The sequence below is a fragment of the Bison bison genome, unplaced genomic scaffold (genome assembly GCF_000754665.1).
Source record: "Bison bison bison isolate TAMUID 2011002044 unplaced genomic scaffold, Bison_UMD1.0 scf7180017864508, whole genome shotgun sequence".
In the NCBI taxonomy this organism is placed as follows: domain Eukaryota; kingdom Metazoa; phylum Chordata; class Mammalia; order Artiodactyla; family Bovidae; genus Bison; species Bison bison.
The window spans coordinates 14,201,766-14,217,558 of record NW_011495064.1 but is presented as its reverse complement, the minus strand read 5'-3'; the positions used below and the strand labels follow the sequence as shown (position 1 = coordinate 14,217,558).

The following is a 15,793-nucleotide window of genomic DNA, read 5'->3' as shown; positions in this document are numbered from 1 at the left end:
GCCCCCGCCCCCAACACACACACAAAGATCGGTTTTGTCACTCAGCTGCCTGTCTTCTCTTGGGCCCACTCGGACCGGGGCTCTGTCCAGTATCTTCCTCCTGAGGTCAGCAGCCCCCCATCTGCGCCACAGACAACGAGGCCAGTGGCCGTTTCCGAGAGAGACACGCAGGCCCTCAGAGAGCAGGAAGAGGGGAAGGAGCCAGGACTCGCACTTCACCGGTTTCCCGGCCCCAACCCGGCTAGTCCTTGCTCTCGGGCTCCCTCTTGTGGTTGCGAAGCCAAAGCCAGTCCCTTCAGCGGACCTCATAGCACTCCTCTTGCAGCAAGCTCCCTCTCTCAGGGTCCCCACTCCGCGGGATCTGAGGGTGCTTGAGGGGAGAACAAAATCGCCTTCCTGGCATACTCTTTACAGGACAAAGAGGGGCCCGAGCCAGAGCTACTGTCAGAGCTGGGAAGCCTCCGGTCTCAGGTTCCACCCCAGCAGGGGTGCCCTGGGAAAGAGGACCCCGTCTTGCTCACACCCCTTTGGGGAACTGAGCCGTCCACCCCTCTTCCCTGGCCCTTACGGTCACTGGATTGTGGACAGCAGGGAATATAACGATGGTAATGATGGTGACAGCCACATCACTGTACTTGAATATGTTTCCTTTTTTTTTTTGTCCTCACGGGGCACCTCCCACATCTTAGTTCCCCGGCTAGAGATGGAACCCCCATCTCCTGCAATGAAGGGAAGTCCCCCCAACTTTTTTTTTTTACATTTTAATTACGTGCACACACAAAACATGCTTTTTGCAACTAGTGAAATTAAAAACACAAAGTTAACCATTTGCTCCTGACCTCTTTATTCCCAACCTCTTGATAACCAAGTAAAGATCCTGCTATATGTGGGCAAATATGAGCATGCCAGATATTAATGTTGGTGTTTGTTAGTCTCTTAAAATGTGTGGAGTATTTCCTCCATGTGGTAGATTTTAGTTATCCTTTTGATAGTGACTGTGGTTTGGGTTTACTGTGTAAATGTGAATGTACTGTGATGTACTTCCTTTTTGACAGACATTCAGCCTGTTTCCAGGTTTTGCTGTTACAAATAGTAGGATGCCTTTATTGCTGCAGGATAGACTGTCCCAAAATAGAACTGCTGGTTCAAAGTGTACATTTCTTTTTATATAGATATTGACAACTTGGAGCAAAATTGCTTGTCCAGCAAGGCAGTGATGCATGAGAGGACCCACTTCCTAGCATCTTTTCATCCCTGAATATGTGGTCACCTGTAATTTTGCCTAATAGCTAAGACTAGTTCTGTCTTGCTTCTAGTTGCGTTTCCCTGATGACTAGGGGGAGTTGAGTATCTTTCTCTGTTGACGTCTCACTTCCTTCTCTGTGAACTCTTCCAATGTATTGAGTTGTACATTTTGCTTTGTTTATTGTTCACCTTTGTTGATGGTATCTTTGTCATCCAGAAATTTCAAATGTTTGTGTTATCAAAGATTTCTATTTTTTGTTGGTGGCTTCTGGATTTCTTATCTTGCTTAAAGATGTCTCTCTTATCCAGCTTTTAGCTAGATTATTCCATAAGAAGGGAAAGAAGAAAAGTTCTTCTGGTGTTTTGTTTTAGTTTTATATTTAAATTTTTATATGCCTGGAGTCTGTTTTGTGTTTATGATGGGAGTAGATACCCAGCTATCTTAGAACCATTCGTACAACAGATTCTTTTCTCCTGTGAACTCATCTGCCACGTTTGCTCTCTAATAATCTCCTAAAATCTGGGCTCTGTTTCTGAACTGTAGCCTTCCCCATCTCTGTTTTCCTCACACCAACACTGACCACTTGACCTCAGTAGCTTTAGAGCATGTTTTAATATCTGACAAGGCAAGTCCTCCACTCCTAATCTTTTCCATAACTTCTTTTGGATATTCTCAGACATTTAAATGATTTTAAGATCATTTTTAAGTTCCAGGAGAAACAATCCATTGGGGAAGCATTGAATTTCTATCCATTTGAAAAGGATTTGAATTTTTATGATAGTAAGTCATACTGTTTTGGAAAACACTATTGCTCTCCATTTGTTCAGGGCTTGTTTTCTGTCCTTTAGTAAGATTTTATTATTTTCTTGTACTTTTCTTGTTAAATTTATTTCCAGATATCTTATGGGTTTTGACCCTATTGTGAATGAAATATTTCTCTCCATTTCCTCTTCTGTTTATTGCTGGAATAGAAAAGAGAGAGATTGATTTTTTCGCTTTTTGCATAAATTTTGTTGAATGATCCCTTTTAACATTCTGTGATTCTTTTGGGGAGAAACACACTCTTTTTAAATTGAAGAATAGTTGATTTACAATATTGTGTTAGCTTCGGATGTACAGCAAAGTGATTCAGTTTTGTTTTGTTTTAAGTTTAATTGAGGTATAGCAAACACACACAGAAGAAAAGTCATGACTATAAAACTTAATGAAGAGAACACAAACCAAGAGTGACTCCATTTTATTTTATTTTTCAGATTATGAGATAAATTATGAGAATGGGATTAACAGGTACAAGCTAATTAAAATAGCTAAGCAACAAAGATTTACTGTATAACAGGGAACTATATTCAAATCTTATAATAACATATAATGGAAAATAATTTGAGATTGATTGTTATATATTTATCTTATATATAGCCAAGTTTTCTTATTAATTCTGGGTGGGGTTGTTTTTATTTGGTTTCATTTTTAACTAGCTCCTCTGAAGGTTTTTTAGGTATACAATATCACCTGCAAACAAAGGGAATCCTGTCTCTTTTTCCATTGGCATACTTTAATTTTAGTTTTCATTAAAACAATTTCAAATTTATAAAAAGTTGCAAAAATAAAAATAGTTCAAGGAACATCCATATACCTATTTGTTCTAGCATTTGCTCTGAGTGAATGTGTGTGTGTGTGTGTTCTTCTTTTTATTTTCTTTAGAGCTTTTGAGGGTAATTTATGTCCAAAACTCTAGTGTGTACTTCTGAAGAATAAGGATGTACTCTTACATAACCACAGTATCTTTCAACATAAAATTGACACTGATACTTTTATCTAATCTACAATCCATATTCCAGTTTATAAGATGACCTACTAAGTCTTTTATAGCATTTTTCTCCCTCTGGAATAGGATTCAGTCTAGGGCTGACTATCACATTTAATCATCATGTCTGTTTAGCCTTCTATAATCTGGAATGTTTCCACAGCCCGCCTTCAACATTTCTGAACCTTTCAAAAAACAGTCTTTGGCTGATTCATGTTGCTATTTGGCAGAAAACAGTAAAAATGTAAAGCAATTATCCTTCAATTAAAAAATAAATATTTTTTTTAAAAAGAAATTAAAAAAAAAACAAAACAGAACATTATTTATGTTTAGTATACTTTTCAACTTTTTTTTTGTCTTACTATTAAACTAAAATTTCCAAAGCAATATTATGTAACAGTGGTGATATAAGCATCTCTCTCTGTGCATTACTGATTTTACTGGAAATGAAATGGGTTTAGCATTTTACCATTTATAAGGATATTGATGCTGGCTTTGGTAAATAGTCTAGTATGCAAGGAGTTCCCTTCCATTCCTGTTTTACATAGAACTATATTAGAAAATGACTGCTGGATTATATCGAAAGCCTTTTGGCTTCTATTTACATAACCCCGTGCGATTTTTCCTTTAGGTTCACAAACTCCGTATTATTATGAACCATGTTGTGAGGTGTTGGCTGATTCCCAAAGGTTGGTGATCTAAGCTGGCGTGGCTGGAATAAACCCTACTTGGTCATACTTGCTTATTTATTTAGTATACTATTTGATTTGACTGACCAATAGTTTATTTATAATTTCTGCCTCTATGTTTATAAGAGAAATTAGTCTATAGTTTCTTCGGGGATACTATCCATTAGATTTGGGGTTTGGGAGTTTTTCATTTTACAGTTTTGCTTTCTTCTAATCTCTATCTTCTCTCCATCTTATTACTTTGGTTAGTTCTTCCAATAAAGCTGAATGGAACGATGATAGCAGGCAGTGTTGTTCTGCTTCTATTTTTAAAGAGAATGTTTTGTACGTTATACTATTTTCTACAGGTTTTCTGAGGCTACTTTTTAAGGTTAAGGAATTCCCCTTTTATTCTGTTCTTTTTGTTTTTGTTTGAAATCGTGGGTAGTTTTAACTTTTTCTAAAACTTGTTGAAATAATGTGTTTTTTAATCTTGTAATTCATTAATAAGGTAAACATATTAGTAGATTTTCTAATATTAGACTAACTTTGAGTTCCTGGATTAATCCTAGCTTAGTCTTTTTTATTTTTCTTTGTGTGAGTGTGCATTTATCTTCATTTTTTGTTTTTAAAAATTTTTTCTTTGTTTCCTTGGTTTGTTTGTAACATGGTCTTTTTTGGTACGTTGCTGGATTTCATTTGCTAATATCTGCTTAGTAGTTTTGCATCTATGTTCATGGTTGAGATTGCCTATAATTTTCCCATTAATATCTTATTTTGTATCAAGATTATCCTTGACTCATAAAATGAATTAAGACTTGAGTTTTTCTTTCAGTGTTTTGAAGAGCTTAAGTAAGTTTCAAATTATTTGTTTCTTGATTGTTAGAACTCACTAATTATCTGGGACTAGTGTTTTCTTCATGGAAATATTTTAAGTTATTTATCTGATATCTTGAAGATTATAGGTGTATCCTGGTTTTCTATTTTGTTTTTAATTGGATTTGATTTGTATTCTTCAAGAAATTTATTCATTTAATTTAAGATCTGAAATGCTGCATGAAGTTAGTCCTAAGTTTAAAATTATTTTTAATAGTATTAGTACAGCTAATTTTGACTTTTTATTGCAACAATTATTTACTCATGTCTTTTTTCTTAGCATTTCCAGAGATTTGTCTGTTTTATTAAGCTTTCAAAGAACCAGTTTGGCTTTGATGATCTTCTCTATTATGTATCTGTGTCTTGTTCAATGATCTCTGCCCTTTTATTATTTCTTCAACTTTGTTTGGAATGTTAATGGTGTTCTTTTTTCTGACTTTTAATGTTGCATATGTTCAAAACTACCTCCACCTTTTCTCTTTTCTAATATAAGCAGTTAAAACTTTAAATGTGTCACATATACGTTGAAAAACAGTTTTTCATTTTTGTTTAGTGCTAAATGTTTTCTAACCTGATATGTAGAATGTTTCAAAGTTTCCAAACATAAGAAGTTTTTTCTCACTGTCTTTTTGTTACTGGCTTCTACCTTACTTTGCTTATGGTCAGAAAACATTGTACAGCTGGCTATCAGCTGTGGCATGAAGTGCTGTCCTTTTTATTATTTTTTGTTTCTCCTGTCATTTTACTTTTGATGTCCTCTAATATCCAAGGAGTAATTTAAAGGAGTGCTTTAATTTCCCAGAATATTAGAAACACTGCATGAAGCGACGCCATCTTTTCATCATTTATTTTTATTGGATTATGATTATGACTTATTCCCTAAAGTGAATCAAGGAAGCAAGATGGATGGGCAGCAAGCTGAGGGATGCCGGGCAATGCTCTGTACTCTCTTCAGTACCTCCCCTGGAAGAAGGCGCAGGCGGAGGACTTAGCTCTCCTGGTGCTGACCAGAGCTGAGGACCAGAGTTAGAGGGGAGGGGCTCCCCCTCAGCCCAGCTTCTGTGGCTCAGCTCGTAGCCTGCTCTAGAACTCGGCTCCTGAAGCACACACAGACAGCAGAGCTTGGGGATTCCCATTGGGCGGCCCTCCACCTGCGCATCTGTGATCCTGGAGGGAAAGACCGATCGTTTTTTTAAATTGAGTTATAATTTATACACTATAAACATTGCTCTTTTCAAGTGTATAGTTCAGTGAGTTTTAGTCTATACACAGACTTGTGCAACTGTCAGCAGTACTTGATTCCAGAACATTCTCATCACCTGCGAGAAGCCCTGCACCTGTTAGTTTCTCCGCCAGTCCCCAGCAATCACTGATCTTTTTGCTTTGTGGATTGGACCGTCTGGACATTCCGTATCAATGGGACCACGTCCTCTGTGGCTTGCTGTGTCTGGATTCTTTCACGTAGCATGATGTTTTCAAGGTTCATCCGTGTTGTAGCCTGTATCAGCACTTCATGCCTTTTTAAAGCTGACTTGTATTCTACTGCATGGATATCCCACCTTTGTTTATCCAGTTATCAGTTTGTGGACTTTGGGGTTAGTTTCACTTTTTGCCTATTATAAATAATGCTGCTGTGAACCTTCACATGCAAGTTTTTATGTGGCTATGTGTTCCCATTTCTCTTGGGTATACACCTGGGAATGGAATTGTTGGGTCACATTGTAACTCTATGTTTAACCTTTTCAGAAACTGCTAGACTATTTTCCAAAGTGACCACACAATTTTACCTTCCCGCCATCAGTGTCTGAGCGTTCCAGTTCCTCCACAACCTTAACACGTGTTATTATCTGTCTTTATTAGAGTTATGAGTGTGAAGTGCTATCTCATTGTGTGTTTCCATTTCTTTAATGACTAATTAGTTTGTGCTATTTACTTAGTGGCTCAGTCATGTCCAACTCTTTGTGACCCCAGGGACTGTAGCCAGCCAGGCTTGTCTGTCCATGGCAAGTGTCCAGGCAAGAACACTGGAGTGGGTTGCCATTTCCTTCTCCAGGGGATCTTCCCACCCCAGGGATCGAACCCAGGTCTCCTGCATTGCAGGCAGATTCTTTACCAGCTGAGATACCAGGGGAGCTCAATAACTAATTAGTTGGGCATGTGTATATCTTCTTTGGAGAAATGTTTATTTAGATCCTTTGCCAGTTTAAAATAGCACGTTCATCTTTTTTAACAAATTAGCTTTTGGCCACCCTGGGTCTTGCTGCACACGGGCTGTCTCCAGTTGTGGTGAACAGGGGCTTGTTTCTGGTTGCGGTACTCTGGCTTCCCGTTGCGCTGGCTTCTTTGTTGCAGAACACGGGCTGTAGTGCGCGGGCGTCAGGAGTTGTGGCTCACGGGCTTAGTTGCCCCATGGCTTGCAGATCCTCCTGGGCCAAGGATCAAAGCTGTGTCCCCTGCATTGGCAGGCGGATTCTTAACCACTGGACCACCAGGGAAGTCCAGTATTTGTCTTTTTACTGTTGAGTTGTAAGATTTCTTTATATATTCCAGATATCGGCCTGATTCTAACACTAAGAATGAATACCTCCCTTGATCTTAACCAAAAGAGAAGTGATTGCCTGATTCTTTTTATTCCTGAAGACTGTGAGGACTACACATGAATTGATTCCAGCCCCGTGACCAGGGAAAGATTGCCACTGGTAGATGGGGACACGTGGGAGCCAAGGACAGCACTTTGCCAGTGTGTTCATCATTAATCCACAGGGGCAGAAACAATGGTCAGGAGACCTACACAGCCATAATAACAACTACATTTTATTGAGCTGTTACAAGGTCCCAGCCCCAGATAATGACTTACCATATAGTATATATTCCTTCTCACAGCAGCCCTATGAAATAGGGGTTAGTATTATACCCACTTTAAAGATGAGGAAAGTAAGGCTCAGAGACATCATGTAACTTCCACAAGGTCACACAGCTTCTAAGTGTCAGAGTTTCAGTTCTAACCCTGGTCTTCCAACTCTAAAGTCAGTGATCCTACCCACCCAAGTATACTGCCTTGCAAACAGAATTCAAACTTTCCACTTAACCAGTCTCTCAAGTTCATTTCCAAGAGTGTCTGGGCACAGGATGGGAGAAAGGAGCTTGAGACCGGGGAAGGCTGGGGAGGAGACAGGGAGGAGTGTCTCTCTGTCTCTCTGTCTCACTGTCTGTCCTCACTGTCACTCTGGGCTGCTCTCCCCTCCTACCAGTTTGCCCAGTATGCTGAGATTGTCAACTTTACCCTCCCCAACGGGACTCAGCGGAGTGGGCAAGTGCTCGAGGTGTCTGGGACCAAGGCAATTGTGCAGGTAAGTGGTGTCACTAAGATGTTTCTGGTTGAATAAATGAATGAACCCACAAAGTGTCCACACTCTCATAAACTCCAAAGGCAGAAAATGGCCTGTTTTCCCTGAAAGCACCTTGCCCAGAGCTGGACACAAAGGGAGCCTAGAATGGGAGGCCCCATTCTCCCCAGCAAACCCCCTGTTAAAGTAACTAACCTCTTATCCTGTAGGTGTTTGAAGGGACCTCTGGGATTGATGCCCAGAAGACCACCTGCGAATTCACGGGGGACATCCTACGGACCCCAGTGTCAGAGGACATGCTGGGTGAGGGGTAGGGTTGGGGGGTGGAGCGCCCCTCTCTCCGTCCAGTCCAGCGTCCCTGACCAAGTGCTTAACAGACCATGCTGTTGTTGCCTCCCCAGCTGTCTGCCTCCCTTGGGAGCCCTCTGAGGTCAGAGGTTGTGCCTTCTCTTTGACCCCCAACCTGCGCTCAGGGCCTGACATACAGCAGGTGTTCAGTACATGAAGAAGGCAACTTCAGTAAACTAGAGGACGAGGACGTTTGGGGTCAAGCTGGAGTGAACTGCACATCCTCTAGTTATCTCCCAAGATCTGCCATCCCTGGCTCTCTCCTCTCTCCAGCTCTAAAAAGCCCTTATTTGAGTCATTGTCCCGGCCAAGGTCTTGCCTATAAAGGTTTCCAGGAGAGGAGGGAAGGCCCCCAAGGGGAAAGTCACTGTAGCCAGCCCCCTGGGGATCACTGAGGGCTGAGGGCAGGGGGACATGGGGCATTTGGGACAGGAGGGACAGGTGGGAGCTGGTGGTGGTGTGGAGGGTGAGCAGCAGTGAGAGACCCGGGGCTGGTCCTGAGCATTCTCCAAGCCCCCTCACCCACCCCCAGGTCGGGTTTTCAATGGCTCAGGCAAACCCATTGACAAGGGGCCAGTGGTCATGGCAGAGGACTTCCTGGATATCAACGGTAAGTGAGGCTTTGGACAGCTCCCAGGACCCAGCTTCCAACCACCTTTCCCCACCCCAGTCACAGCCTGTGTCACCTCACACTCGGAAGTTCTGCCTCAGACATTGCCCAGGGTTCACCCCCAGGACTGGTCAGACCAACAGGTGGATCAGGTGAGATACCACAGCAGCAAAGGCCTCCCTGTCCGGGGCCAGCAGCACTTCACGTCCCATTCCTATAAAATGCCATCATCATTGTGCAAATTCCCCACATGCCCAAGACTTCTAATGTGCCTAGATGGTACCATCGAACAGAGCAATGGGCTGTGGTTTTTATTTAAATACAAACTAATTCAAATGAAATAAAATTTCATGTCACAACCCCACTGCACGTGCTCAGTAGCTACAGGTGGCCAGGCCTGCATCCTGAGCAGCGCAGTTAGAGCACGTCTCCATCATCGAAGAAAATTCTGTCCCACAGTGCTCCTGGGGCAGGGCTGGGGGCGGTACACGGGGAAGGGCCTGAACCCTCCTGCAGGGCCTGTGACTGCCATCTCCCAGGCCAGCCCATCAACCCCCACGACCGCATCTACCCCGAGGAGATGATCGAGACAGGCATCTCGCCCATCGACGTCATGAACAGCATTGCCCGTGGTCAGAAGATCCCCATCTTCTCAGCAGCTGGGCTCCCCCACAATGAGGTGAGGACTGTGTGGGGCCTGCAGGCACGACCAAGGGGAAGGGAAGGAGCAGAGGCCAGAGCTCGTGGGCCAGCAAGGGTGCCTCCTGTGCCGAGTGGGCAGGGGCCAGCGGAGCTAGGGCCACCGGCAGCTGTCTTGTGGCAGCTCCGGGCCTCAGGGCTGCACAGGCCCCCCGTGGTGTCCCCAGACAGATCTGCAAGCCTCCTTCCTGAGTGAGTGGGGCCCCCACTGGTTCACGAGAGAGCCCACACATAACCTCAGTGTTGAAAGTCCTGCTCAGCTGAGAAGACAGCTCTACCCGCTGGTCCTCATGGTGCTCTTTACTTGCCTGCACTGAGCAAACCCCACCTCATGCCAGCCCCACAACTGTGTGGAACTTCTCTGGGAAAGTTTCCTACCCTACCCCCACCACCAAGAGCAAACAGCCCAGTTCTTCCCAGAGCAGCTGGGGTGACAAGGTTTCTAGATGGTCCCCACTGACCATCCACCCCCACGACTCCTGGATGCACCCCAGCTCACCTTCAAAATGCCCGGAGTGATTGGATGGTCTAAGTGTCCCTGACTCCTGCCTACACACATCTCATCCTGGATCTGGTAATCCCACACACCACCGGCCCCAGAGACACCCCAGCATGGGGCGGGGGACAGGGGGTTCTGAAGGACCTAGTTGCCCCAAACTCGAGGTAGGTAGTTGTTCTTTGGAACTGTTTTTCCACCCTGCTCTTCATGACAGGCACCCTGGGCTGGGGCGGCCCTTCCCCTGGGAGCGGCTATAGGACCCAGGGGAGCCCTTCCATGTGTGACCTTGGGTCCCTCCCACCTAAGGCCTCAGCGGGAGGATGGACAGAGCATCGCCCTGCCCACACTTCTCAGTGGTGCCCAGAGGCGCCGGCTCAGGCTCCAGTTCTGATGTCCTTCCTTCTGTCCCCAGATCGCTGCCCAGATCTGCCGCCAGGCTGGGCTGGTGAAGAAGTCCAAGGCCGTGCTGGACTATCATGATGACAACTTTGCCATCGTCTTTGCAGCCATGGGGGTAAGAGAGGTTGGGCAGATGACAAGTTCTGTAGGTGGCGGGCGGGCCCTTGGCCCTTTGGCCCCAGGCATACCCCATCTAAGGGGGGAGACGTAATCCTTCTAGCCAAGAACCTGGCCTGTCTGTTGGGATAGGCAAGAGTGTGAATGAGGGCTGGGCAGTGTGTCCCCCACAGCAGCCCCAAGAGGATTCTGGGGCAGCTGGGAAAGGAGGAAATTAGGGGAGAAAAGATGGCTTCAGGACAGAGAGCCCAGGGGCGCTCAGAGGAACAAGAGGTTTAGCGGGTCAGGTGAGGAGCAGGGTGACACCGAGCAGCTCAGCCTGACGTCTGAACCTCTCTCTGGGGTTCTGATGAGACCCCACTGACTGATAGCTGGTAATAGCTATACTATACTATAGTAATAGGCTTTGCTGGAAGAGATGGGAGGGGCCTGGCCCCACCTCCAGCCCTCCCTGCCGTGTGTCCAGGTGAACATGGAGACAGCCAGGTTCTTCAAGTCTGACTTCGAGCAGAATGGCACCATGGGCAACGTCTGCCTCTTCCTGAACTTGGCCAACGACCCCACGTGAGCACCCACGCTACCTGTAGGCAGCAGGCCCTGCCCCCTTCCAAGACCCGGAGCCCAGGTCTCAGGCTTCGCCAGAGCTGGGAGAGCAACCCCTCATTGTGCAGATGGGGAAACTGAGCCTGGGGAAGAGGTGGGGACAGTGCAGGAGGAGATAGCGAGAGCCAGACCACCGCCTGCTGGCCGTCTGAAGCCCATCCACCCTCCCTACAACCTGCATCCAGCCACTGCCCTAAGTCAGGGCTCCTCATCTTAGACTTGCTTCCGCAAGGTCACCACTAAAGAGGTATTTCCCTAAACCATTTGCTTAGAAAAACTGCCATTTTAAAAGTTGAGAAAATGTGAATTTAAATCTGTAGGTCAGGTGATGAAAACCAAAAACCAAAAACCTAATACTAATAATAACCTAATACTAATAACCTAACCAATAACCAAAAACTGTCCTGGGAGCTGAAGGTACTCCAGAAACTACGGAGCAGAGCTCAGGAGGCCCAGATGGTATCCTAAAGAAAAGTGCCATGGGCACAGGGCCTGGGGTCTGAGTGACTGGAGCGGGAGGAAGGGCCCCGGAGCACTCACTGTGGAAGGCGCTGCAAGGCATGCAAGTATATGGCCCGCACGTGTGCTCAGGAACGGAGAGGGGAACAGGAAGGAGGGAACCCTGAGGACACAGAGAGTGGGAGCCTTCTGGCTGACCCAAGCCCAGGTGCCCTTGGGGAGGGATATGCAGAGCGCCAGCTGCTGAGCTCTGACATGCCATCTGCCCTCCGGGCCCTGCCTGGCCCTCTCACCCAGCTCCCTGCCTGCCTGTCCCAGCCTCTGTCCCTGTTCCCACCTTGAACAGCAGGATGTGGTTGAGGGCCCAGTCTCCCAGGAACCATGGCCTGGACCTGGGGGCCAGGGGCTAGGGCTCATCTTCCCCAGTCCTCTGCTGCTGTGCACTGTACCAGCTTCCAAGTTCACTCTCCATGCAGCACGGGGGCTAAAGGGAGCACAGGCCTGGCCTCCAGGTGCTCTAACCATTGGCCATACCTGCAGGATCGAGCGGATCATCACCCCGCGCCTGGCACTGACCACGGCAGAGTTCCTCGCCTACCAGTGTGAGAAGCACGTGCTGGTCATACTGACGGACATGAGTTCCTATGCGGAGGCCTTGCGGGAAGTGAGTTGGCTGGCGAGGAGGGTCAGGCTCAGCGCCCCCTAGTCATGAGCCCAGAGCTGGCCCACGCAGGCCCACCCCCATCCCATTCCTCGTGGTCACTGAACCCCCCATGCCCCTTCTTTGTATCATCCCCTTACCCCAAGGCCCACGGGTATTTCAGGTCTCAGCTGCCAGAGAGGAGGTGCCTGGGCGCCGAGGCTTCCCTGGGTACATGTACACTGACTTGGCCACCATCTACGAGCGGGCGGGCCGCGTGGAGGGCCGGGGCGGATCCATCACTCAGATCCCCATCCTCACCATGCCCAATGACGGTGAGCCACCTCCCTGCCCACTGCCCCCTGCAGTCCCCTGCCCTCCCGTCCCACCCAGACACTGACAGGACCCATGCTTCTTTCCATGGATGCACAGTAGCTCCACTCCTCCAGCAGGGTAGGCACTGTCCCTTCCTTGCCTCCACCTGTCACCCACTCCTGTGAGGGAATAGAACCTACATGGCCCTGCGTGGGTGGAGACCTGAACACCATCTTTACTGACACCAGTGCTTCTCCTTGCAGATATCACCCACCCAATCCCAGACCTGACGGGCTTCATCACAGAGGGACAGATCTATGTCGACAGACAGCTTCATAACAGACAGGTAGCATCCCCTCTCTACCCACTTCCAAGTCTCTCTACCATCTCCAAAGACAATGACTAGTAACCAGTATACCGCTTCCCACTGCACTTTACCTCTAGTGAATGAGGAGGGGCCAGGCAAGGCTAACCCCAAACAGGAGCTAATCCCCACGAAGACAGTTTGGTCCCCAGAAAGAAGACAAGTCTGGGTGGAGTCCAGCCTCCTTGGCTGTGGGATCTTTAGAAAATCATTTCATCTCTCTAATCCTCAGTTTCCACATCTGTAAAATGGGAATGATAATACATATCACACAGTTGCATTGTGGAGAACAAAATAAATTGGTGGGAATTTCCTGGTGGTCCAGTGGTTAGGACTGCATGCTTCCATTGCTAGGGGGCACAGCTTCAATACCTGGTTACATGTCACCTAATACAGCCCCCCAACCAAAAATCCAAAACAAAAAAGTATACAGTATAAAAGTATACATAGATATAGAAAGCATCTAGCAGATCATAGATACAAAATAAATGCCAATTCTCTTTTCTTTCCAGTAGTTTGCTTTACTGAACAAAAACGATAGGTAACTGAGACAAGTAGGTGGTGAACAATATGCCTGTCCCAAAGAGGACTGTTTCCTCTTTGGCAGCTTCTTCCCTTGCAGCTAAGAGCTATTAAGTTTCAACTCGTTTTCATCTCAATAATAATCAAAAGTTTTGAAATAGTTAGACTTTCATGAACTCCCCCTTCCATTCTATCTAGGCACACACATCTAGATGCCTGTATACCCAAGCCCCAGGATTTGTGGGAGATAAAGGGGGAGGGGTGTGACCAGCCCATCTTTCTGTGGGATGAATAAGGACCAGTCTCAGGGGAACCACAGAGGGAGGGAAGACAAATAAAGGGGAGAAGGAGGGGAAAGTTCGAACCCTGCCTTCTGCCACTCCCTGTTGCGGCTCCCCCCAGATCTACCCGCCCATCAACGTCCTCCCTTCCCTGTCGCGGCTGATGAAGTCCGCCATTGGGGAGGGGATGACCAGAAAGGACCATGGAGATGTCTCCAACCAGCTGGTAAGGAGTGAGCCCAAGGGCTGGTGGGAAGCTAGTTTCAGAAGCTGGAGGCTGGAGCCTTAGTTGGATCACGAGCTTTTCTTCTGGCAAACAATCCCTCCCCTTTTGGGGTCCCCGGACGCACAGTCAGATGGGGGAACACGGGACTCCTGCGGTAAGCCTGCCGTGACTGCTGATCCCCTCACCCCCGCCCCGCCCCCTTCACCCAGTATGCCTGCTACGCCATCGGGAAGGATGTGCAGGCCATGAAGGCAGTGGTGGGAGAGGAGGCGCTCACTTCCGAGGATCTGCTCTACCTGGAATTCCTGCAGAAGTTTGAGAAGAAGTTCATCAACCAGGGTGAGGCGCGTTGGGGGCATTCAGGCAGCAACCGCCTTACTCCGACACACACACACACACACACCCTTGACACTCCTGCTCTGTCCGTAGGTCCCTACGAGAAACGCTCGGTGTTCGAGTCTTTGGACCTGGGCTGGAAGCTGCTGCGCACCTTCCCCAAGGAAATGCTGAAGCGCATCCCGCAGAACATCATCGATGAATTCTTTTCCCGCGAGGGGGCGCCACAGGACACCGAAGCCGACACTGCGCTGTAGCCCCGCCCGCCCCAGGAGCAGGGTCCAGGGACCGCCTTCGTCCGTCCCATCCTCACGGTCCACACACTTTAACCAACTCCGTGCCCACCCTCAGCCCGCCACGGGCTATGAGGAGAGAGGAGGCCACTTCTACATTCCAGTCCTTTCCCTGGATTCCCCGAATTGAGAACCAGAAGGTGGTTAAGCCTGTATTCTCTGTCTTGTTCTGATAGGAGCATTTGTATATTAAAAGTAGCCCCCATCCCATAAGAATTCATCTCATGTAAAAATAAGATTGGTAAAACATTGATGATTGTTGGAGCTGAGGGTGATGGATTCGTGAGGTTCATTAAACTATTCTCTCTACCTTAAAAAGAAAAAACACATTAGTGTCTTAACCAATAACAGCATAATTCTTCTTAGGGAAATATTTATCTTCCTTAAAAAGTATCTTAATAGGTATCTTAGGAATGTGAGGTCAAGGGCCATAGAAAGCACAGTCTCAAGGCCACAAAAGATGCCCGCCTAAGATATGCCAGAAAGGAATTTGGTTTACTCTAGGGGAGTTGCTGGGGAGATAGCCTGAAGAAAAGTGCCCCCGGTTAAGAAATGGGTGAAGAGCATCCTAAAAACCAGGATACTGATGTTCCTTTGAAAACTGCCCACTCTTCTGTAATGCCCTCCCTTCCTGCCTCCTCTGTCCCATCTACGGTGAAGTCATGAATGCTTCCTAAAAGGCAGGGAAGGCTGGGAAGGTAGATCTTCAGCAAAAGACTGTGTCCCATTTCTGGGTCAGTGTGTTATGGAACCAGGCCGGAATTCATGGATCAAGAGCTGACACCAGGGACTTCCCTGGCAGTCCAGTGCTTAGGACTTCGGCTTCCAATGCAGGGGATGAAGCTGAGATCCTGCATGCCTTTCCCCCAAAAAAAAAAAAAAAAAAACACAGAAGCAATATCATAACAAATTCAAAAAAGACTTTAAAAATGATCCACATCCAAAAAAAAGAGCTGACACCAAAGGAGGCCCTGAGAATAAAATTGCCATCCCCAGGACAATTTATAGCCATTTTAGGGAAAGCTTTTGGGTGTCCACAGGGCACAGGGTTGTTTTTACTTACTAATAGCTTTATTGAGATATGATTCACATACCATACAATTTACCTATTTATAATTGTACAATTCAGCAACTTTTAGTG

At 46.7% G+C, this 15,793-nt stretch overlaps 1 protein-coding gene across 1 annotated transcript in view; it reads left to right on the top strand.

Moving 5' to 3' along the window:
* Positions 1 to 15,530, top strand: part of ATP6V1B1 (ATPase, H+ transporting, lysosomal 56/58kDa, V1 subunit B1) — a 26,196-nt gene extending 10,666 nt beyond the window's left edge. The window contains exons 3-14 of the mRNA XM_010829794.1: positions 7,846 to 7,944; positions 8,151 to 8,244; positions 8,822 to 8,899; positions 9,439 to 9,578; positions 10,510 to 10,611; positions 11,080 to 11,177; positions 12,216 to 12,339; positions 12,500 to 12,650; positions 12,894 to 12,976; positions 13,919 to 14,023; positions 14,233 to 14,362; positions 14,453 to 15,530. Coding sequence (XP_010828096.1) covers positions 7,846 to 7,944; positions 8,151 to 8,244; positions 8,822 to 8,899; positions 9,439 to 9,578; positions 10,510 to 10,611; positions 11,080 to 11,177; positions 12,216 to 12,339; positions 12,500 to 12,650; positions 12,894 to 12,976; positions 13,919 to 14,023; positions 14,233 to 14,362; positions 14,453 to 14,616 — 1,368 coding nt within the window. The 3' untranslated portion in view covers positions 14,617 to 15,530. The remainder of the gene's footprint in view (positions 1 to 7,845; positions 7,945 to 8,150; positions 8,245 to 8,821; positions 8,900 to 9,438; positions 9,579 to 10,509; positions 10,612 to 11,079; positions 11,178 to 12,215; positions 12,340 to 12,499; positions 12,651 to 12,893; positions 12,977 to 13,918; positions 14,024 to 14,232; positions 14,363 to 14,452) is intronic.
* Positions 15,531 to 15,793: the final 263 nt, after the last annotated feature.